The 25,126-nt window shown below is 40.9% G+C and overlaps 1 protein-coding gene across 3 annotated transcripts in view; it reads right to left on the reverse strand.

The window, feature by feature from the left end:
* Window positions 1-25,126, reverse strand: part of sv2a (synaptic vesicle glycoprotein 2A) — a 76,973-nt gene that overhangs the window by 46,400 nt on the left and 5,447 nt on the right. For all 3 annotated transcript variants that reach the window (XM_017708736.2, XM_017708737.2, XM_037534043.1), the window contains exon 2: window positions 1,267-2,025. In XM_017708736.2, the coding sequence (XP_017564225.1) occupies window positions 1,267-1,864 (598 nt within the window). In that variant the 5' untranslated portion in view covers window positions 1,865-2,025. The remainder of the gene's footprint in view (window positions 1-1,266; window positions 2,026-25,126) is intronic.

Consider the following 25,126-nt stretch of genomic DNA (forward strand, 5'->3'; position numbering starts at 1 on the left):
TTTTCAAAATCTATTTATTTCTGTAGTTTGTGTTTATTTGCTGAGAAAAGTGTTAATATTTGAATAAACAAAAAGTATAGAATATATATATATATATATATATATATATATATATATATATATATATATATATATATATATATATATATATATAAATAGTGATTTTCTGGATGTTGGTGTGTTTGTTTACCCATCTCCAAGCCTCTCCTCGAGGAAGTCCAGTATTATATGTAGTTAAAAAGCAGCTCCTGGTTTGACCAATCAGTGCTCAGTAAATTGAGCTCATGATGTCATTGATGATACTAACGAGTCTCTGTGGCGGCTGTGAAGGTGTCCAGGAAAAATATGGACCCGAGAAATTCTTGTTACTTTTTATTGTTTTTCTGTTTATGTGAATTATGAATACGACTTTATTCTAATGTATATGGTGATAAACTCACTGCTGAGGTCAACTGGTTAAAAATTTGCTTAGATGCCTAAAACTTTCACACAGTCCTGTGTGTATATAAAACATTATCTTGTCCCAAGACCAGCATAAATGAGATAAACACTATAGAACTAACGCAAGCCAACAACACAACATGTATTTATCGTTCCCAGACTGCCAGTGGCTGTATGACGTATCTGCTGTGTACCGAGAACATTAATGAACAAACACTTCCAAAAAAATTCCACAGATTTTACACAATTTCTAAATAGCTCAAATGATAAGATATAAAACATCCTCATCTAGACCCTAACACTAGTGCTGGTAATGGGAACCACAGGCTGCAGTGTCTACAACACAACATAAACATTATGTTTACATTAATCTATTAATCTAACATTAATCTATTAATCAAAACCACCAGTGAACAAACACGCCTTCTGAGTTTTTATATGTAATGGTGATGTGAATCGCGATTTTTGGGCACTTTTGGACTCACGACACCCTGCATATATTTTAACACATGCATGCCAGCTCAAGGCTGTTATTAAATAATTTCATGGCTGTATCAAGTAGTAACTTCTGTGAGGTTTCTATCTGGTTCCCATCACCATCACTGTGAACAACTTTAACTCACCAGGTTTCACAACAAAACATGCTGAATTATTTTGTTTACAATGCAGTGATTTATTTACGCAGTAAGATTGAAGAACTCTTAGCTCTCCTTCTTCATAATAATTTGAGTGGTTTGTTTTATTCATAATCATCTCACCTACTGCTTAAAATGCAGTCCAGCATAAGCAAGCCTTACAGCAGAAAATCAGTGACAGATGACTTACCCAGCATGCCTTTATTGGGCTCGGACAGGCACATGTCCTTCTCAGCACTGGGCAGCACGAAGCCCACCACGAAGATCTCCACGCCGTCGGCCATGAGCGCCAGCCCCAGCACGAAGTACAGGGACCACTGGAAGCGCCCGTGGCCGCATTCCTGCAGGATGGTCTCGTATTGCTGGGCCAGCTCCTCCTGGTCCTTGCGCCGCTCGGCCTCGTACTGCGTTAAGTCCCGGAACTGCGAGTGGGCCGTGCCCCCTGGCTGCCCATCAGCTTTGCCCACCGAGTCGTTGCGCGGGATGCCCTGGTACTCGCCCTCATAGATCTCGTCGTCCTCGTCGTGGCCCTCCGTGGAGTCGCTGTGGGCGCCCTCGTCGTCGTTGGCACGGCTGTTGCTGCGGTAGTAGCTACCATCCTGCGCCTGGACGGGATAATCGTCGTCATCGTCTTCCTCCTCGAAGCGCGTGTAGGAACGTTTGGTGTACTCGTCGGCCATCTTGTCCACATGGCGGCCCACTTTCTTTCCCGCCTGCCGCTTCACTTCTTTGGCGATGTCCTTGGCACCTTTAATGAAGGCCGTTCGGTCTCGGTATCCCTCATCCATTGTTGAGAAGATGTGTGGTTGGTGTTAGACTGCAGTGGCTGGAGGAAGGTCAGCAGAGGTCAGTTTACATGTAGCAGAGCTGAGGCAGTGGTGGCAGTTTAGGAGTTCAGCACCCTGGACAGTGGCTGAAGCTCCAGCTGGGTGCAGAGCTCTGCAGCAGTCTGTCAACAGAGAATAAAACGCACTGTTATTCCAACAAGCCGAGTAAATTACAGCAGAAATTGGGGCTTTTGTTAATCATTACTGCAATATCTTGATGTTGTCCAAAGAAAACATGCATCTCAAAAATGGCAACTTTACAGGAGAAGGAAAAAAAGATTTTCAACTTTTATTGTAAGTTATTTTAGGGATTTCAGTAGTCATTTTTGGACTATTACATTTGCTCAATTCATCATGAAATATTCACACAATGTGAAGGACAGCTGCTGTGGTCAAGTAAAGTTGAAATAAAAAGGATATACATGCTGGGGTTTTTTTACACAGTGACACTCTGCTTTTTAAACTTGGGCCTGTCCAGTCAGGATGAAAAACAAGCAAAAACTAAATTTAATTTATGCAGCCTTGCAAAAACTCAAAGCTGTGCATCAATTAGTTTTTTAGTTATACATTTTTAAGTTTGCCCCTTTAGAAATCCATGACAAAACTGCAGAAGCCCTAGGTGAGTCGGTGTAGAGAAACCCAACACTGATAAGGCTGAAGGCTACAATATGCGAATGAGCCCACATGTGAATGCGAATGAAAACAAATGAAAGTTTGCTGGGTGTGTTGACGAATGAAGGCATGTGATCCAACAAACATAAATAAGCTGAATCCAAATAATTCTGGGCAGATGTGGCTTTAATATATGAGGTATAAGGTACGGTCCAAAAGTCTGAGATCACTAGTAAAATTGATTCTATTTGGCATTTCAGTTTAACTTAATACAAGCTTTTCATTTCAGATGATATCCTCAGCAAAATAATCCTACAGAATACAGAACCTTTGAAATATTAACACTAGTTTGAGGATGTCTTAGGATTTGATGCAGTATGTCTCCCTTTTGCTTTAATGATAATGTACACTCAGGCAAAAACTCCAGCAGCACTGCAGTGTCTGATCCACTCAGACCAGCACAACACGCACTAACACACCACCACCACGTCAGTGTTACTGCAGTGCTGAGAATGACCCACCACCCACATAGTACCTGCTCTGTGAGGGTCCATGGGGGTCCTGACCACTGAAGAACAGGGTAACAGAGTATCAGAGAAACAGATGGACTACAGTCTGTAACTGTAGAACTACAGAGTGCAGCTATACAGTAAGTGGAACTGATAAAGTGGACAATGAGCGTAGAAACGAGGAGGCGGTCAGAACGTTATGCCTGTTTGGTGTAAATACAACATAGCAAGGCTTCAGTAAACCTGTTCTAATCATGTTAAAGCACTTGTGATCAACAGATCTACAGCCTAACGTCTAAGCCGTGGTCGCGTGAGAACCATAGCGAGTGTGTGGGGACGTGAGGTGACCTTGGTCTCTCTGTCTTTCTCTGCCCAAAAGCAGGGAGGAAAGACTTTAGAGGAACATACTGTGAATCTGACAGCTTCATCTGAACAAACACCGCAATTAAAATGTTCTCGGGGGGAAAATTATAAAACCATCATTTCCCGACACTCGTACAACCTGCTGAAATTAGTCAGGATCCACGGCCGGTATTAATAATGTGACATAGATAATTAGGCAACATCACTACTGTCTCCGAGGCACTTAGGAGCTTTGAAATAGAGCTGTATAAAGACAGACCTTTCAGAGCACGAGACAGTGGAACGGCAGAGGTGGGCAATGTGACGATATGTTATCATTATGCCACGTTTTGCTTTTCAGAGTTCAGAGTTATCAAGACAGATTTAAGGCCTTTACATACTGAGTGTGATTTATCTGTGCAATTTTTTCAGATGAAAATGCAACCCTCTTTCCAAAAAAGCTGGGACGCTGTGAAATGCAATGATGTGAAAATCATTTAAACCCTACATTTCATTGAAAATGCTTCAAATACAAAATATCAAATGTTGAAACTGAGAAATTTAATTATTATTTTTTTAAATAATTGCAAATTTTCAATTTGATGCCAACAACACGTTCCAAAATAGGTGGGACGGGAACAACAAAAAAACATAAAAAAACACATGGTGGTTGATTGGCAACAGATCAATAACATGACTGCAGCATCTCAGAGAGGCGGAGTCTTTCAGAAGTAAAGATGGGGAGGGGTTCACAACTCTGTGAAAGACTGAAATAGTGCAACAATTAAAGAAGAACGTTTCTCATTACAAAATGGCAAAGAACTTCTGCTTTTCATCGTCTACGGTACATAATAACATTAAAAGATTCAGAGAATCTGGAGAAATCTCTGTATACGAGGGACAAGGGCAAAAGCCAGTATTGGCTGGCTGTGATCTTTGGGCCCTCAGGCAGCGCTGCATTAAAAACAGACACAATTCTGTAGTGGAAATCACTGCATGGGCTCAGAAACACTTCTGAAAACCACTGTCTGTGAACACAGTTCATCACTGCATCCACAAATGCTGTTAAAACTCTAAAACACAAAGAAGGAACCACATATGAACAGGATCCAGAAATGCTGCCACCTTCTCTGGGCCTGAGCTCATTTAAAATGGACTGAGGTGAAGTGGAAAAGTTAGTTGAGTGAAGTTGAGTTGGTCCATGTTTGGGTCAGTTCTTGTTTTTTAATGTGTAAACACATTTATAAAGCCAATGCGTCTTTATTAATCTCTGCAGTGAACTGTGGGGCTGGTATATGTTAATAATTATATGATTATTATGTGACTACATAAAAAATTAACTATACATGAAGTCGCTGACCTGGAAGATTTAAAAAAATTCTGTTCTTCCAATCTTGGCTCAGAATTGGCTGATTCTGCTGTAGAAATATCCCAGAAATATACTCTGTGCCGTTGTAACTTAACACTGATTTGTCCTTATGGAGAGTCTATAAACAACAACAACAACCAGTGTAGAGTAACTGCTGAAACTGCACTTTTATATGGTGCTTTTTGTAAAACTGGTTCTATATAGCACAAAAAGGGTTCTGCTATTGTTATGATATCAACCTTCTGACAATAGACGATTGGTTTTTAGTACTACACAGAGCCATTTTCAAAAAAGGCTCTATATCCAAGCGTATACACATGTTCTTCATCAATCTGAAGAACCATCTCACCACTCGAGCATGCAAGTGGTTCTTTGAGCGTTCATGGTTCTACATTCAAGCACTGTCCTTACTAAAGAACCTTGAACATCCATGTTTTTAAAGAGAGTGCATACTAAGTAGCTTCTTGCATGTCCACCCTCTGACATCATCTTATCAATTTATTCTCACCAGCTGTTTGTCTTTCATTGTGCTATTCCTAAATATTAAAAATTGTACTTCTCAGTTTTCACAGCCTTGGTAAATGTAGCGCTACTGTTTTGCCTCTTCATTTCGTTTTTTCCAACTTATATATAAATCTGAAATAATGAAATATGGTCATACATATTGCATATAAAAAGTCTTTAGGTCTCATGATGTCATAGTTTTACCACATCACCCACACTTACAACATAAAATAGAAATTAACTACTTTAAGAGCCGTGAGTTCAGTGACACCCAACATGCTCAGTCCAGCATGGGATGAGTTTGATTGTGGTGTTGATGTCGTCCGTACAGCTGGAGGAGGTTCAGACTGAGACCCTGAACAATTACATAATAAACTTTATGCTCATTTAAACCATTTACGGTTCACTGCATTGATCTGCAATCATTAGAATAAATTAAAATAAATCATTTTGAAACCAAATGATTGTTTTTGAATCACCCTGTACTTATGGGTGTCCATCAGGCTTTGTCTTCTTGTGATAACAGCACACTTTTTCTACAGTAACTGTATCACTCCGCCAAGCACTGGTCACTAATGACTCTAAAACAGAAAACTGACGACGTTATCTGAGCTGCAGTCCATATTGATCAGACTCTGAAGAAGAGTGTGACAGCAGGTCCACATCAAATTCCAAACCCTTTGTTGATCTTAAGCGCAGTGTTCTGGCTGAGAGACGTGAACAGCCGAAAAGACTGGAACTGGTCAGAAACGAACACAATAAAATTCAGTAAACAAGCTGGGCTGCTTTACAGACTGACTGGAACAAAACCAGTCAGGTTAATCGGGCCAATACTGAAAAAGCTAAGCTGAACCTGAAAATACGACAGTTTTATGGATCAGGAACACAAAAGGGCACTACTTTCTGTGACAAATTGTAACGGGGAGCGAGGAGGCGGACGCATATGCGATGTTTATTGTGGGCAAATCCAAAGTCAGGGTCAAGACAGTCCAGGGTCCAGTAATCAAGATCGAGAGCAGGGTGGGCACACATGATAAACACAGAATCCAAACAGCAAACAATCAAACAAACATCTAACAACAAACACCACAATCAGAACAACAATTCAAACAAAGACCAGCAACCAGACAGGGGAAAACACAGAGCTTAAATACATGAGGGTAAACAAGGGACAGGTGGAAACACAGGTGCAGACTATCAGGGGTGGAGTCACAAAACAAGGGGCCGGACTAAAAACCAAAACAAAGAAGCACATGGACAGGACTGGGAAGTAAACACCACGAGCACATGGACAGGACTGGGAGGGACCGATCGTGACACAAATGAACTTTGATTATGAAAGATATTACGCTCCCTCTCGTGCTCTGTTGTTTGAATCGAGTCAACACCAGTATGGTGTTTTCACCACATCATCAAAACTGGGATAAGAACAAAACGGTGAACTATCAACAGCCTCACCTCACCAGCTATCAACAGCTATCAACAGCAGCGCCATGACTGGCTTTTTGGGCTGATCCTTGAATTTCACCCCTGGGGCCAGTGAATACTGCAATGTATTAACTTACCCAATTACGAAAAACAAACTGAGCAACATAAAACTCATAACAGGAAAAATATAATCAATTAATTTTTCCAGCATTTATGCCTTCAGATTTAATGCAACACATTCAGAGTTGATAGTTTCTTTGTATTTAAATAAAGTCATGCTTCCAGTCTATATACATCAGCCAATATGGTGGAAAAATGTATTTAGCCAGATTTGCTCATACATATTTGTCAACATTTTAAAAAGTATACTCATGAGTCCTGCGATGCCCTGCCTTCCGCCCGATGACCGCTGGGATAGGCTCCAGCACCCCCATGACCCAGAAGGAGAAGCGGCTTAGACGATGTGTGTGTGTGTGTGTGTGTGTAGATGAAATACATGGAACATAACAGTGCCAATTTTTTATATTTACATATACGCCTAACATCGAAATCTGTTACAGACTTGACACATACTGAAAAATATATGGAAATACATTCCCTTTGCATACGGGAGCGGTGGTCTTGGAAGATTTATTTTTCCTTCTCTTTTGTTTGTGATGAGCTTTTGCTGCAGTTCAAAGTCAAAACCCAGATTAGCTATGATTCAGTTTTTAGCTTGGGTTATAGTTTAAGTTGACATTTTGCTTGATTAACATGAAAAATAAAATACAAGAAAGCAGAACGTCTCATATTTTGTGAGTTCACTTTTATTTGCAGTGCGCTTATAAAATCTGACGTCATCATTACTATTGTTCTTTTTTTTGGCTTGTTTTCATCATGATATTGTCATTGTCCGGAGACTGGAAAATATTGTGATGTAAATTTGAGATCATATCACCGGCCTCTAATAAATTTATAAGTATATAAAATATATATATTTAGTTGTGTCACTGAATTCAACTGATTAATCGTGACAGCCCTGCTCTCTTTAGTTTTAGCTGGAAATTATAAGCTGGAAGGGCAATCTCTTTCTGTCAGTCTCCTTTTCTTGCCCCTTTCTTTCTCTCTCTCTTGTGATCAGGGGGTAATTGCTTTGTGGGATGGTCTCATTGTTGTTTTTCTTCCTAAATAGGCCTCATCAGCCGGTCTAAGCAGCCAAGGCGGCCTCCTCTCACCTCTCTGACCACCATGTGTCTCTGGAGATAACGAGGCGGTCAGACCATCGGCCAGCTCGTCACTGAGAAAAACACACACGATCTCCTGGGCCTGAGAGGACGTTGCTCATTTCACCGCTTCTGTTTGAGCAGCAGCCTCAGTGACACCCTTCACTGTTTATCTGCTTCAGTGTTCTTCCGCTGATAAGTGAGCACACAGAAATCCAGCAATTAAAGCACCGTGCCTCGTTCTACAGGCCTGAAAGCATCTATAGTACAAGCAAAGACGAGACACGGGCTTAAACTACCCAGTGTTTTATTACGCCAGCTTTTTCCGTAACAGACGAGGACAGCTGTCCAAACCTGGACGCCCAATAAGGTGGGACAGTGTGGTGCGTGTCTATGTGGCACGGCATGACTTCATCTGTGTACGTAATTGACCCTGTGGAGAAATGTCCCAGTTGGCAGCATCGAAGCAGGAACTGCCCTTATGGTGTCACCGGCAAGAGAAGAAAAGCCTTATGGTGCCATCAGACTTAGCGCTTTAGCTTCTTAAACTATCCTACACTCCAAATGTTCATCTACTATTCACACTACGGCTGGACGAGCAACCATTTATACATCTAAATCTCCATTTTAACAAACCTAAACCCACAGACACGATGATGAAAGTATCAAACACAGCACTGTGGTTTATATAAACAACTGTGGTCCTTAGGCTCTATAAAATGAGCCTAACATAACACATATGACAGTAACATAACACAGTTTGTTTATACTTACATTTACCATATATTATTAGCCCAATTTTACAAACATATATGCTTTATTGTGTTGGCCTAATAATCCGTTAATAATCCGACTAATAGCTCAGTTGGAATAGAACACGTCCGTGTAAACGCCTCAATCAGAATAGACTAGTCCGACTGAGGCACGTTGGAATACAATTTCTATCTGATTGAACAAGGTGGGTAAACCTCAAAATAATCCGTTAAATAGAAGAATAATATCTGTGTAAATGCCTGAATCCGATTACATTCCCTATCGGAAAGTGTAAGTACGTTCTGCGCATGCGCGTCGCGTCGTAGTGAAAGTTTATACCGTTCAACACGGCGGAGCAGAAACTGGTCTGCAGAGGAGATGAAGTTTATGCTCTTGAGCTTTAAAAGACGGCGGGGGGACGGAGGTCCAGCTTATGTGTCTCAGAACACGTCTTCCTCTTGGCCTTCTTTAATAAGGACAATGTGATGGATGTTTTCCTGAGTCTGACCTCATTTTAAAGCAATTAAAAACAAGCACTGCTCACTGCTGCTCATCTCACTCTGACTGGTCTTCTCGTGATGTTCGCCGTCATGGTAACGTTTACTCTACGTGCTACTCCACGCATGTTACGGTGCCTTGTTTTGTGTCTTGTTTTTTGTGTTTCTTATTCTTTCTGTGTTTTTCTCTGTGTCTGTTTGTGTATCCCTCCTAGGTGGAGCTGTCCCTGATTCTGAAGGCTGCCAGAGACGCCCCTCCAGGAAACTAATAAAAAGGCAGCAAAAATCCAGACGAGAGAGAAGCAGAGCGAGCAGAGGGTGGAGAGAGAGAGAAACTTTTGGTTTTGGGCTCTTGTGTTGGCTGTGTGCTGGGTGGGTGTGATGTAAATGAAAAATCCTCAAAATGAAAATGCCATGCATTATACAGGATAGATCATAAATAAGGCCTAAGCACATTGGAATAAGTGCCCTAAAACAACCTCAGTAGGGTGCAAGAGAGGAAACAGATACTATATAAGGAGCGAGTGAACTTGTGAACCTTTCAAGGCCAAAAAGCCGAGATGGAAAAGTACCAGCATGTGCTTGGCACATTGTTTTTTTTAAAAAGGAATTCGGACAAGACTTGGAGATAATGGTTCACACAAAACCCTATTTGATAGACATATGAAGGTCAATTTGAATATAATGGTGGTTTTGTGAAACCAGGAGATGACAAAAAAGAGGTGGGGCGATGTCACCCCACCTTCACCGAGGGTATAAAACATGTGTACAAATTCTGTATATTTGGGTGTGTCGTCCAACGGCCTTTGGAAAACATTATCCATGCTCAAGAAATAAAGGACCTGCACTTCTGAATTCTGAAGAGTCTTCTCATATTTCTTAGTCTTCTCGTATTTAATAGTTTGTTCATTTCTTTTTAATTCTTTCAACAAATTGAATTCGTTTTATTTTACAAACCATAGATAGAACTTAGGTTTGGTGGTCAAACAAGTGTCGAGATACGACAGGTGTTTGCTGTTGTTTTGTATCCTGAGTTCTGGGTCTTTAGCTCAGGTAGACTGTGTGTGTAGACTGTGTGTGTAAACAGTGTCTCTGTTCATTGTGTCTGTGCCGGAAAGGGGTAAGTGCCATTTTCGTTGTTTCTCGTTTAAGTTAGGGAGTTAGATTAGTTGCTTGTCTTTTGTTTGATTCTGGTTTGCTTAGGTTAGTTAGATTTGTGGGTGGAGTTAGTGGGTTTGGTGTGTTATTTTGGCCTGGCTTATCCCTGGAGAAATGGCTTGTTTGTTTGTAAATGGTTGTAAATAATGTAAATACACATTGAACTGAGCGACACCTTGTGTAATTTTTTTCATACACCCCACTGTATTACATTTTCTGGCCTTACACTTACAGCAGCAACATCACCAAACTACGCTGAACACCGGCCCTCCAGAATTGGAGTTGTGCACTATTTCAGTAGCTCCTTCATCATTTAAATTGGAACAGAAAGTCTGGCCAAATTCAGCCTCGTGAAAAGAGAAATAAGATAACAATCAACTGCTCTGAAATGAAAACGTTACATCTGGTTAACTGGCTAATAATGGTTCATTTTCATAGAATTATGAGTACAGTAATGATTGTCTGTACATCACTCTGAGTTTCCCGTCAAAGCCCGAGCTCCCTTCGACAGCCTTATCATGACTGTAAGATGCATAACCTACAAATTTTCTTTACATTACTATAATCTATAGCTAAAAAACAAGTAACGTATTTTTAAGATGGTTTAATCTCTGCTGCATCCCTTTATCACTGACCCTGCAGCTGTCTTAGCATTAAATTAAGAGGAGTCGAGGAATCTGAGTCAACTTCAGAAAATCAGGCGTCAGGCGTCACATAAAGAAGACATCAATAATAATAAGTTTGAGGGCAACACGGCTCAAAAGATGATAATAACTCCTACCAGAGATTTCACATGAACGTGTGACCTGGAACAGTTAAGGATGACTACGTTTTTATTAGGTTTTTGTTCTTGGAAAAAAAGGACCTGAGCAGAAAAGCTGTAGCACAGCTCATCTATATTTAAAACCTGTCAATAAAGATTTTTCCAGATGTCCGTTTTAACCGTATTAATGCTAACGAGCTGTGAGTGCTGTTTATCAATGGCTGCTTGCGTAAATCCCCTGGGGCAGTTCTGGATGAGAAGGCGTGTTGGAAAACGTTCTGAGGAGCTTCTAAACTCCGCTGTGCCTCAGGGTGAAGGAGCATATCATTAACATTCTGGCCAAGTGATTAGCGCATCAACATCTTGCCCACTGATCTGCTTTTTTGTATGCTTATTGGGCTGTTTGGTCAAGACTCTGGACATATACTGGTCAGCCATCACATTAAAACATGTTTCTATGCTCATTGTCCATTTTATCAGCTCCACTTACTGTATAGCTGCACTTTGTAGTTCTACAGTTACAGACTGTAGTCCATCTGTTTCTCTGATACTCTGTTACCCTGTTCTTTAGTGGTCAGGACCCCCATGGACCCTCACAGAGCAGGTACTATTTGGGTGGTGGGTCATTCTCAGTACTGCAGTGACACTGATGTGTTGGTGGTGTGCTAGTGTGTGTTGTGCTGGTCTGAGTGGATCAGACACAGCAGTGCTGCTGGAGCTTTTAAACACCTCAGTGTTGCTGCTGGACTGAGAATAGTCCACCAACCAAAAATGCTCCTGCGGGCAGCGTCCTGTGTCCACTGATGAAGGACTAGAGGATGACCAACACAAACTGTGCAGCAGCAGATGAGCTGTTGTCTCTGAACTTACATCTACAAGGTGAACTGACTAGGTAGGAGAGTCTAATAGAGTGGACAGTGAGTGGACACAGTGTTTACAAACTCCAGTAGCAACACACAGTGGCTGAGAATGATTCAACACCCAAATAATACCTGCACTGTGTTGGTCTTGTGGAGGTCCTGACCACTGAAGAACAGGATAAAAGGGGGCTAACAAGGTATCAGAGAAACAGACGGACTACAGTCTGTAACTGTAGAACTACAAAGTGCAGCTATACTGTAAGTGGAGCTGATAAAATGGACAATGAGTGCAGAAACGAGGAGGTGGTTTTAATGTTATGGTTATGGTAACGTTATCCGTGTATTAGTGTGAGGTTAAATAAATAAATGTACTGTGAGACTCAACATTCAAGACTTCCTCAATCACAAACAGCTGAAGCACCAATAATGAGACAGTTACAGCTTGTAGTAATGAATATGTGAAATCAATACCTCAGTGTAGCCAGTCCATCTCTGGATATTTATGCTCTGCGCTCGGGCAGAGGGCATTCAGGGAGAGAGTCTTGTTGATGGAATAATTTATTCATCAGCCCAGCTCGTTTTTTCCCCTTACATAACTTAAATGCTGGATTGGAGTGCAGACATCATGCCCTGCTTTCCAAACAGGGAAAACGATCACATTTCTGTTTATTTTCCAACCATGCTGGTCAGATGTGATGATACAGCGGTCAGCGATCTCATCATATCAGCATAATCACCACCTGGTGCACATAATCACCATTTAATGAGACCATCTACATGTATGCTATTGCAAAATGACAAACATATGCAAACCATATACCAAAAACCATTAAACTCAAAGAAAAAACACAGCACAAAACACACCATCTCAACAACTTAGCAGTGATAAAGAGAAGTAATAAAGAAGCAAAACAAAGAAGCTGATGTTTTCAGAACAATGGAGTGACCACCCCAAAGTCCAGACCTCAACATCACTGATTGCAAAGGCTTAAAAAGCAGACCTGTGATTTGGTCCCAACACATCTGACATGTAAAATCTGCTTGATTTTGATACAAGCCCAGCCCTTTAGCTGAAAACTCCCCAGGCTACTGCATTACAATCACAGCCCACTTCTACCAGCATCCTTCAATCAGAGAGAAGGAAACAGAGACAATGGACATCCTCCCCCTCATCTCAGTCACTCTTCCACTTTCCAATGCGCTCTAAGGGGTCTAGAAGCATAAGACCCTCACTGTTTATTACTCCGGGTTTATCTTGTCTATGTAGATTAAAGATAAACCTAGAACTGTTTCAGTGCAGAACAGACAGTCTAATTTAGTCATTCTTTTTTCCACAGTATGGAGACACATCAAGGTTCAGGCAGTATACAAGGCCTACGATGTCGAATTATTAAAGGGACAGTCTAGCCAATATGAAAAATGTATTCACTGCTATGTCTATTGTAAACATGCGTATTCCTCCCCCCGACAGTTGCTGCAGTCTCCAGAGTGAGGCTTTCCTATTTAAAGACTATGAAAAAACAACTTCTGATGATGTAACTTGAAGGTGGGAGGAACTTGAGAAGAACTACAACACAACACTCAGTACTGAAGGGGGCGATAGAGGGCTGTTATTCCAGCAGCCTCAATGCCTAAATGTGGACAATAGAGGAGCAGGAGCTGCTTTGCCTCTTCTCTTGGTTTGGAAATCCAAGTTAATAGCTAGTTAATCGTATTTTTATGCCGTCTTTGCGTGAGAGGTAAGTGGTCGTCTGCTGTGGAAGTTGAGAAGCACACTGGTGGTACAAGACCGCTCGGTCAGGCTTAGCCGTCGTTACAGCGCCCCTTGCTGTGATGCTCAGAATGCAGCTCGCACTTGCGTCACGTTATGAAAAGCGTCACAACACATTTTTGAACACAACTAAGCATGAAACCCTGTCTGCATAGCTTGAAGCGTCTGCGTTCGCGTCCTTGCCTGGACTATGTTTCAGGCCTAATGCAGAAGAAAAACAGATACCTAAGAAGCCTGAATCTGAGTTTATGGGTGGTTTTACAACTTTTTGAGGATTTGTGTAAGACATGCTGGGTATTGTAGTGAGAGAACATTGACAAAAACATGAATAATGAAGAAAATGAATGCAAATCATTAATTCATTCATTCAGTCAACTGGATACGATACTGTGCAAACAGAACATTACAAAAAGCACTAAATGCTACTTTTAGGTGCTCTTTACTGTTAGCAAAAGGTAGCTGGCAAAAGGATTATGATATCATGACAGCCTGTACAAGCCTGTTTTATCCTTGGTTCGCCACGCTAGCACGTCTGGATGAACCATTCCGTTCAGCAGGATCATCTTCCAGCCTGTATTTGACTTTGATAACATAAAAACGAACTTCTAGAATGGCTGAAAGTCGCATGCTTGATTTACTTGTATTAAAACACCAACATTTCAAACGAATAATCAAAATGTACTGCGCATTTGCAAAATGGAGATTTTTGTTTGCAGGAAGATCTTCCAATCAATTGCCTTCAAAGACATACAATGTCAAGTCATTCAACTGCTCAATGAGCCCTGAGCTTTATTGATCAAGCTACGGCTAGCTTTAATGAGGCATCTGGCAGGATGGAGCTCTCTCAGCAAAACACCATCAACATATTTCTCACACTTACCTCTAGGTCTTTACCTCTGTACCTAGATTGGATGATGATGACTGTTTGGAAGCGGTGCTGGAAGGAGTGTTTATTAGTGGTAAATAGCCTCGACTTTACAGAGGCTGTCTCTGCTAACGACTCAGCGGGGAGCAGTATCCTTCCTCTGGGTGAAAAGCTTACATTTCAATTAGACTTGCTCAAACACATACATCACTGCACGTAACACCAAAACAGCCAAGCAGCACTTTCATGAAGCCAAACACCCTCTGCAGTGCAGTGACTGAAACACAAATGGCCTGTGCATCGTTAACTGTCGGAAACAAACAGAGCCAGGAGAGATCTGGCATCGTGTTGTAATCAAGTAATCATGTTGAAACACCAGTGTCCGCAGTCTGATCTCTTTAGAACAGGGGTTCGGCAACATGCGGCTCTTTTACTGTCCTGTCGCAGCTCCACAGCGGAATAAGATTTTTAGGTAAAAAATAAAATAATCCCCCGGTGCAGTCAAATAAAGCTCTGATGATCGTTCAACACAGTTTTAACAAAAAATGGTCCTAAACGCTGGAGTTAATGTACCTGCTAGTTAATGTAACTGCTAATTCACCCTTTAACCCTGAAGACTGGCGTGCAGACTACTGTAACCAGGCAAAGAAAGAATCAAGTTTAATCTGCAATGAGAAAATGTCAAACATTAAAAAGTCACAAAGCTGAAATCGATCAGCAGCTTGTTCGAATTGTCCTGTTCCTCCTTAAATGGTGCAACAATTACATTCTGGCGCCTCAAGAACCATTTAAGGTGGAAGAAGAAAATTCGAACAAGCTGGCGAACAAGAAGCTGGCGAACAAGAAGCTGGCGAACAAGAAGCCGGCGAACAAGAAGCCGGCGAACAAGAAGCCGGCGAACAAGAAGCCGGAGAACAAGAAGCCGGCGAACAAGAAGCCGGAGAACAAGAAGCCGGCGAACAAGAAGCCGGAGAACAAGAAGCCGGTGAACAAGAAGCCGGTTTCCACTTTTGCGGAAAAGTTTCCTGCTGGAGATGCGAGAAAAGCAAAAGCAGAGCAAAGTAAGTCAGCGTTTAGTGTGTATTATATTTTTCAGCCTATACTAGTACATTAAAACATAAAACGTTGTGGCTGCCAAGGTGGTCTGAGTTTTGTTGAAAGGTCAAAATGGCTCTTCTACTTCAGCCACCTTATCTGCCACAGTCTCCTTTTAACAAACCAGAATTTTCAAACCTGCACTTTGCAAGATTTTTCTGGAGGAAAAAATGTGCTAAAATATGGTGAAGTCACCCTGTAAAGCTCGAAAGATTATTTCACAAGTCAAGTCTGATTTGGTGTGAGTTTTCAGACCACATCATATGTGTTAACGTTGTACGCGCAGGCTCAAAAAGAAGGTCTGGCTCAATATACTGATGAAATTATGATGACGACCACAGATAATTGACTTTCGTTCAGCAAGTTTTTTTCTGAATTCTCGTTCGATGTGCTCACAAGCATCAGAACAATTCACTTGAGGAAGTGATGCACAAATTACATTACAAAATGTCCTTCCACACACTGTCTGCAATAACACACTTCCACCAGAGAGGTCTCCAAATCCCAAAATCTTACATAGTTCAGCTTTATAGAACCCAAGAACTCAAGAACCCATGAACCCAGAGGACATTTTAGTTCCAGGATCTGATGCTCCTACTCTGGTCGAAGGCAAGCTTTACAGAACTCTCTTATATGCCATTACAAAACAAAACTGCTTGCACAAAGCAGCAGAGCAAGCAAGGACAGATTCCAGTGATTAAAAATTAATCTCCTCATCATCATCTTTGCATCTCCAACAGCTGTGTTAACACCACATTAGCACACTGAGGCACAACAATAGAGCCTTCAGATTCAACCCCTTCCATATTTGCTTGTATGATGAAATGACAACTATCGCTTCTGTTATTTTACATAATGATCACGGCTCCTGTAGTCCTGGGAGCACAAAACAGTTCCTTTTCCAGGAGCTGTGAAGTCCCTGAGGCCATAATAAGTGGTTCTGGCCCAGGTTCAGCTCAGAAAAAAAAACAAAGCTTACAAAAGGGGAACTAAATAAAATTCCAAATGACTCAGTGACCAAACATGAATCTGATAATCACACTAGACAAAACAGCACACAGGTCATGTACAGGCTGTGATTCTGAGCTATGATAGCGGTAGGACTGGCACGCCGTCTCTTCAGTCACAAGCTGATTGTGGATGCAGCCTTTCCACAGCAGTATGAGCGAGTTTCGGTCGGTTCTGGTGTCAAATTTACCAGTACCACTTGGGCTTTGTCAGGTCAGGTCTCAAAGCTGTGGGTATGGATCGAGTTCGGGCTCAAGTTTATGACTGAACAGACCTTTAAAGCTCAGGATAGACCTGTAATTCTCTAATGTCTCTTTAGTAGCAGCCTGATCTGAGGATCTTTAAAGTACAGCCTACACTCAACTCTCAGAAGCAGAAGCAGAAGCAGATCAGGGTCCAGAGGCCGGCAATAGACAGCATCTCTTTCACACTTCATTAGGGGTGACTTGATGGTGAATCTGCTATCGTGTAAGGCTGGGCAAGTGCCCCGTCTCTTGTTTAGCAGATAATGAAAGACCTAATTATGTAATTGAATTTTTTGAAGCTGCGTTGATGATGCCAGAGGGAGGGTAGCTCTTCTCTCAGCCAGAGACTACAGCAGAGCAGCACAGACACACCAAGACGAAAACGGGGACAGCAAGTAGTCGTCACTGCACCAAAGTCTGACTGCATCAGTCAGCACCTGCTACTGCTGACAAATCTCAGCAGAGCCCACCCGAAAACCTCAGAGACGGAGCATTAGGAATGTAAATCTCCATCACGATGATTCAATTAGATTAAGATTCTTCAGGAAGCGAGTAAATGCATAATAAACCCGTAATTAATTCATGTAATTACCTGTAATTACCAATTTAAGACTATTTACACGCTAACAGAATAAAGATAAGGTAACCAAACCACAAAGCTTTTTTCTGAACATTTGAAAATACTGTTAGAACTTGTCCAAAATAAAATGTAAGCATTCTTTATTAAATATCATTATGATCGATTATCCGACTTCAATTAATTAATCAATACACTCCTGCGTCAATGCAGTTGGATTGGCCCCCTTCAAATCAAAGCATCAGAACACCTGCTAAGTGGTACTATTTAACAGAGGAGAAACAAATATGGGTGAAGGACTTGTTTAAACCGGATGTCACATGGTTTTTGATGATGAAATCCAACAACGAGTCACATAAAACGCCCAAGAGCTCTTTCCAAGGCTTTAAAACAGCTGCTTGTGAAAAAAGGGAAAGACTTTTATGAATACAAAACCCATGGGCCACAGCTCATCAAGGACACAGATCTAAATTTAATAGACCAGCACTCATGTAGGAGAGTGTAGCTTTGAGCTGCAACAGTGAAATTAAAGAAAGAAAATAAGCCACATTTTGCCTGCATACACTTCCTGAGTTTCTTGAAGGGATATTTCCCATTTAGCCCAGATAATCCAAGCCAAAATTCAAGATTGCCTAATAAATAAAAGGTCATATGTACTCCTCTCTCTGGACTCATCCAGCTAACAAATGTAATTTCATAAAATACGTAACAGGACCACCTATCCTACTGTATTGAACTACACTGCACTGAATCACATTCTATCACACTGCATTACTGTATCATGACTACCAGACTACCAATCATGTACCCTGGGAACAGAACTTGTGGTTTAGCTGTTGAGCAGCTCCTCTGGATCAGTACCACCCTTCAGCTGTTAACCTTACAGTCCATAATCTTTTGATGGTATTATGGACTGTAGATGATGAAATCTCTAAACTCCTTGTAATTGCACGTTGAGTAACGTTGTTGTTAAACTGTTGGACTATTTGCTCACGCAGTTGTTCACAAAGCGGTGAACCTCGCCCGTCCTTGCTTGTGAACCACTGAGCCTTTCAGGGATGCTCCCTTTATACCCAATCATGACACTCAACTGTTTCCAATTAACCTGTGGAATGTTCCAAACAGGTGTTTATTGAGCATTCCTCAACTTTCCCAGTCTTTTGTTGCCCCTGTCCCAACTTCTTTGGAAAGTGTTACAGGCATCAAATTCAAAATGAGTGAATATTTGCAAAAAACAATAAAGTTTAAGCGTTTGAACATTAAATAGCTTGTCTTTGTAGTGTATTCAATTGAATATAGGTTAAAAAAAGGATTTGCAAATCATCGTATTCTGTTTTTATTTATGTTTTACACAACGTCATAACTTCATTGGAATTGGGGTTGTATAATGTGGCTGTTCCGAACTACAATAAATTTAATACTGCCATTATGTTTGTCTGTTTGTACATAAATAACTTGCTAAACCAATTGTTTGTTCCACTGTAAAGCTCTATGAGGCTCTAGGAAGTTCTTAAACGGTTATAACTTCCCAAACATTAGATAACATAGCAGGTAACTCAATATTGTGGGTGAAATTCATGCTTAGGCTGTAACACGAATTTTAGGCTGCTTTGGAAAAACTACACCACATTTGTTTTCCTCTGAAATATATCTTGATAAGCGTCTCAGCAATATGCCTTTTTTATTTTTCACCTGAGGCCCAGACCTACAAAGGCACCTGATGGCTACAACGTTAGCTTGTGGCTGGAACGCAAGATCTAAGGAATCTCTTGTTTGAGCGAAGTGTTTCTTAGAAATATAACCCAATATATCATATTGGATCAAACTGTATTGTAGCATTGTTGTATTGTGATTAGCATGTTAGCTTAGAGCATTAGATTGGGACACTTTAAACCAATATAAATCATATTGTGCTCTCATAATGTTGAACGCTCCAATAAACAAACTTTATATTTATTGTATTGATTAATGTAGCAAATTAAGACACGACTGTCTAGCTGTCACCTCACAGCAAGTAGGGCTGGGGTTCAATTCCCTGGCCGGGTGACCGGAGTCCTTGCATGTTGTCTCTGTGTCTGCGTGGGTTTCCTCCGGGTAATCCGGTTTCCCCCCACATTCCAAAGACATGCAGTCAAGCCAATGGGACATTGGTGAGTGAATCTGTCTGTCTGCCCTGCGATGGACTGGCGACCTGTCCAGGGTGTAATCCTGCCTTCCGCCCAATGACCGCTGGGACAGGCTCTAGCAACCCCCCCGACCCAGAAGGAGAAGCGGCTTAGAAGATGTGTGTGACGTTACACCCATTACACATATATATAAAAGTAGACCACCAATACAACAGTGTTGTCATATACAATAAAGCAGATTTTATCAAGGCTCTTTCAGCTGCCAAGTCCGGTAATCCAGGGAGGTCAGTGAGGTTAAGCCTGTAAATAAAATCGCATGGTCTTGCTGTGTTTTTTTTCTGCGGTTTGACACTGTATTCGCTATGAACTGGCTAATCGTAATCATAATCCATTTGGCAGAGATTTCGGATTTAGAGATTTAGTGCCTGGCCTTCACTAGGTTCATTCAAAAGGCTCCGGTAGCAGACGGCCATTCACTGAGATACTGAATACTTGGCTGCACCGGATTTTTGCGTGTGGGCGGATGATTCACATCGGGCACCCAGAAGGAACAGACCGGGAAAAACAGCGCCAGTGGCTTCGCGAAAGAGATGTTTTTTGGAAAGGTGTAGAAAATGAACGATCATGTCAAGGCTCATCTGGAGCCGTGCACCCATAAAGCAGCATCTCATTAGCGGCCCTGATGAGTCACGTCACCCTCCTGGTAATTCTATCACCGCCCACCATCACCCCCATGTCAAACACACACACAACATCTGATGCCCACCTTCCATCCAGAAAGCCTTTCGGCTCCTGCTCCTTCACCGAATGTTAGCTTGATGCTAACATGCATTCTAGGAAATCACATCTAGCTACTCTACATCACTCAGACCATCTTCGGTTTCTAAAGAATCAGCTTAAAAGGTATAGCTGTAACTATCAGTTACACAAGCAGTCAAATAATCTACTAATTATCTTAATGTATCAAGTAATGAGGGCTTTAAAAACGGTCAAACAATAAAATCTGAAGGGGCATTCTGTCCTAAAACTAGCACTTAATGTTATTTGTCATGTTAGGCAATATTCTGTAGCGCATCAATGTCCATCAATGTTTTCTGGCTACTATACACAGCACATATTATACAAATACATCATACACTGCAAATCCTGACTGGTAGCCAAACCACTGAACTACAGACTAGTAAAAACAACCCGAACAGTAGCACTAATGCTCTTACTTGAACAAAACTGTGGAGAAAACAGTGACTCTGAGTTTCTTCAGAACAAAATGAACACCGGAGACAAGCTTTTTTAGCCTCTCAGTCAGAGAAAACACCAAACTGACGCAACTGTTTCCAAAAATTTTTTTACATAAAACCAGAATGCAATGATATGCAAACCACTTAAACCCTACATTGAATTGAAAATGGCACAAAGACACCCTATCAAATGATGAAATTGAGAAATTTTTGAAAAACAAATGCCCGTTTTGAATTTGATGCCAGTGACATTTAGGCTTGTTGTCTTCCCGTCTGCAGAGGCATTTCTGCGAACTGAGTATTCAGTTAACTGCACGGTAACAATGATCTGAAGACAGTCACTATAGTTATACGGCTACAACAGCTTCCTAGCAGTAACGTCAGCCATCTGGCTGCCTTTTGCATTTGCCAGCTCACAAAAACAAAAACCAAGCAAATCAACAAGCAAAAATATTTCCAAACTGCCCACTCCAGAGCTGACGAAGCTTTCAAAGGTTCTTCCCACCTTCAAGATACATCAACAGAAGGTTTTTCTGGCCTTTACACTCACTCTAAAGACTACTGCAGCCCTGCGGGATTGGCTGGATTGTTTAACTGAATACTGACAACCATGCATAAACTTTCAAGAATTCCAAAATACTCTATTGCAGAAGATAAATGAATAAATCACTAAAGAAGACAGAATTACTGTAACAACATGTGTCAAAAAACATCTAAATGATTGTGCCCATTTTTCATAGTAAAAGAGTCTAGCAGGAGATTAAAATAAAGTGTTATTATCATGTAAACTGGCAGCTAATCATTGCCCATTCACTGCAGGGTAAACTGTGTTTAATCATCGCTTTTTTAAATGAATTTTGGCCCAAACTGGAATTTGTTTTAAGGCATTATGGTCCTGTAATAGATTCTTGTATTCTTGCGCTTATCTCCAGAAAAAAGGGTGCATGTATTAAGATTCAAGCTTTCCCATGTCGTTAAATGGTCAAGATTACAGCTGTCATCTTTCATTTTTTTTCAGCGTCTTGTTTAAAATTCTGCAGACCTCTCCAAACTGCTGGAGGACTATAAAACTGATGTAAAAACGGATGTTTAATTTATGAAAACTCTTTAGATGTTACAGCAAGTGGTGCTGCAGGAATAATTTGCTGTTGCTCTAGAAGACAGGGTGTCGGTTATTTCAGGTCAGCTATGAGTAAGCAAGAATACGCATATTCACATCTTTAATAATTCATTATTGAACTGACAACTCAAACTGCATTTACTATAGACTTCTATGCACATGAAAAACCTGAAATTATGTCATTAAAAAATGACAAAAGTGTGCAAAACAAGGCAGTGTAGTTCAGCAACTCACTAAAAAATATAAACATATTAAGATAAATACTCACTTTATCACAAGTACACAGCCTGCAACAGCTGCAACTGGCGTGCAGTTTGCCGAATACTGACTTTTCCTATGCGCTGAACATGTGATCTGGATTGTGGTGCACATCCTTAGGAGTGGAAGAGCATTGCTGCTCAGCAGCAGCACTGGCCCACGTGCAGAGAAAGAGCAAAAGGTCTGTACTCTCTGCTGCTGGGCTGTCAGCAGAACTAATCTGTGCTATGACTCACCACTGATGAGGAGAGTCGCTGCAAAAACCAAGAGAGAAAATGCAGCTTTCTGCGTTGGTCTCAATGCGTCCACGACTGGGCTTCTCCAAATGTGAAAAACACAGCTGGGTCTCTTAAGAAGCACCAAAGCAGAGGTGTTCTAAAGTGTTCTTCACTGCACAAAACAAGTCAGCAAAAGCTATTTTAAAAGCAAACAAACAAATCGCTGTTGTTGAGACAAAACCTCCAAAAACACCTCCAAAATGATAAATGATGACTTTATAGGTGAAGTAAAAAGCAAACTTTACCTTTGATGGTCAATGGAAGCAGAATTTTGGGGTATTTTTAAATGTCAAAAGCTGAAAAACAACAAAAATGGAGATACAAGGTATACTGTAACACGGTAACTCAATATTGTAACACCAGCAGTGAAGTAATCCATGGTAATTCCATGGTAATTCCACAGCAAACATGTTTACGACTTTGTTATAAGGCACATGATGTTCTGCAGAACTGACTCATGCAAGAATATTTCTAATGGGTCATGAATGTGCAAATTTATGTGACCTTTAATCCACAGTCTAAACTGCTAATAAGAAATTATTAGCTGCATTAGCATTTTTAGATGAAGTGATCTTTTAACCCAAATGAGACTAAAAGCTGTCAATGTAATTTGCTATTTGTCTGTAACTACAGAACGAGTCAACGCCAATACAGGGTGCGCAATATGGCAAAACTATAATGTCACGATACTTCAACGCAATTTCACGATATATCATATGTATCAATAGTGATTTTAGTGGAGGTTTAATAAGTTGAAATACGTTGGAAAGAAAAAATAAACCAGCAGTCAGACACTTAAAATGATGAATACAATGACTGAATGCATTTACATGCATTTAATAATCCGATAACTGCAGAAAGTCAGATTTTGACAGTAATCCTATCAACACATTTACATGCTCTTGAGTAATCAGGTAATGGAGAAACTCTGGATCTACATGAGTCAGACAGAAATCAGATTTCTACACTGTTAGAAATAACCGTACTATGCAGGTCCATGATTCATTCAACAAGGTACAAACAATGTAAGTGCACCCTCAAAGGTACAACAGTGGTTTCAAGGTCCAGTGGTGCGCCTTACATGAGTTTTTCCCAGTGGAAAAGTAGATATTTGTACCTTTTCATAACCAAACGTTTTAAATCAGAGCAGTAAAATAAAAAGCCTTGAGGCGAGACGGGGGGTGTGGAGTCAGTGCAGCTTAGAAAATATGATTTCAATGGATTATGGTTCAGTTATGTTCCCTGACTGAAGGTACTAGGATGTACCCCTGAGGGTACCATCACAGTGACAAGAGGGGTCCTGCCCCAGTGACACTGTCGTACCTTTTTTTCTGAGCGTACTTCACAACCAGCAAATAAACTCACAAAAGAAGATGTGGCGTAACTGTAACAGAAAACTCAAACTTCATGCAGCGTCTTTTTTAAAACATTGCGCCACTTTACCCGAAAATATGAACACACAACTAGCAGATACTTCGTGTTTGGTTTCAGCGCCTCTCCAAAAGTGTTCTGCTGCATCTCACGACATCCACCTTCTGCTCTTGCGCATGTGCAGACTGAGAAATCAGAGTGAGAGTTTACATGCACTGAGAAATCTGATTACTGAGCTAAAAACCAGCCACTTTACTGGATTCTTCATCGGATTTCTAGATTGGAGTCTGGTGTTTACATGACCATTTGAATAATCAGATAACTGCAGAAATCTGTTTATGATCAGAATTATTGAGAGCATGTAAAAGCACTCAGTGTTACTTGCTATTTGTCTGGAGTTATTAATCTAACCTAAATAACTATATAATGAGGCAACGCCAATACAGGGCGCACAATATGGAAAAAATGCAGCATCACAATACTTCAAGACAATTTCACGATACACAATATGCATCACAATAGTCATTTTTCCAGGTTTAATAGGTCAGAATATACTGGAAAGAAAAAATAAACCAGCAGTGATATTTAAAAATCCTATTAAAATGCTGAACACAATGATTGTTATTAATCGGTTAAGCTCACATTATGTGATGCCATTTCTCCTGATAATGTTGAATACTGTCATATCGCCCATGTGCAAAAACCAGGATTCAAACATCTAACAGATATGAAAGGAGACAATCATATCAGAAACATGGACTCATATCAGCAACACAACTAAATCAGGAGACCAAATTTTGTGTGCATCAAGCATGACAGAAAACAAGAAAATCAAAAAACAAATCAAGCACATCAAATATAATTTCCAAACAAAAAACTGCTGAGACAAAATTCTAAAGGATTCTCCATCTTAGCGTTTTATTTCCCGCAGTCCTCCCAGCAGACGGGATGTGTGTGTTCAGTGCTGATCCTATAGACTAGTGGATTAACACAGCCTAGAGGCTCTGATACACTGGGCTTTCTCCACAGCCTTTCATTTAGCAAACAACCCAGCCCAAATCACACCAAACGCCTCAGAGGGAAGGAACTGTTAGCAGGTAACACTAAATACTACCGAATATGTCTCCCTAGCTGCTTTCACAACGTGATAGATCTGCTTAAGCTGATGCATCTGCATCTGTTCACCCTCCAATATTTGCCTGTGTTTTCTGAATCGACAAAGCCGAACAAAGTATTATCTGCAGCGTTCTCATTTAAGAAAATAACACACACAC

The sequence above is a fragment of the Pygocentrus nattereri genome, chromosome 24 (genome assembly GCF_015220715.1).
Source record: "Pygocentrus nattereri isolate fPygNat1 chromosome 24, fPygNat1.pri, whole genome shotgun sequence".
NCBI classification, from domain to species: domain Eukaryota; kingdom Metazoa; phylum Chordata; class Actinopteri; order Characiformes; family Serrasalmidae; genus Pygocentrus; species Pygocentrus nattereri.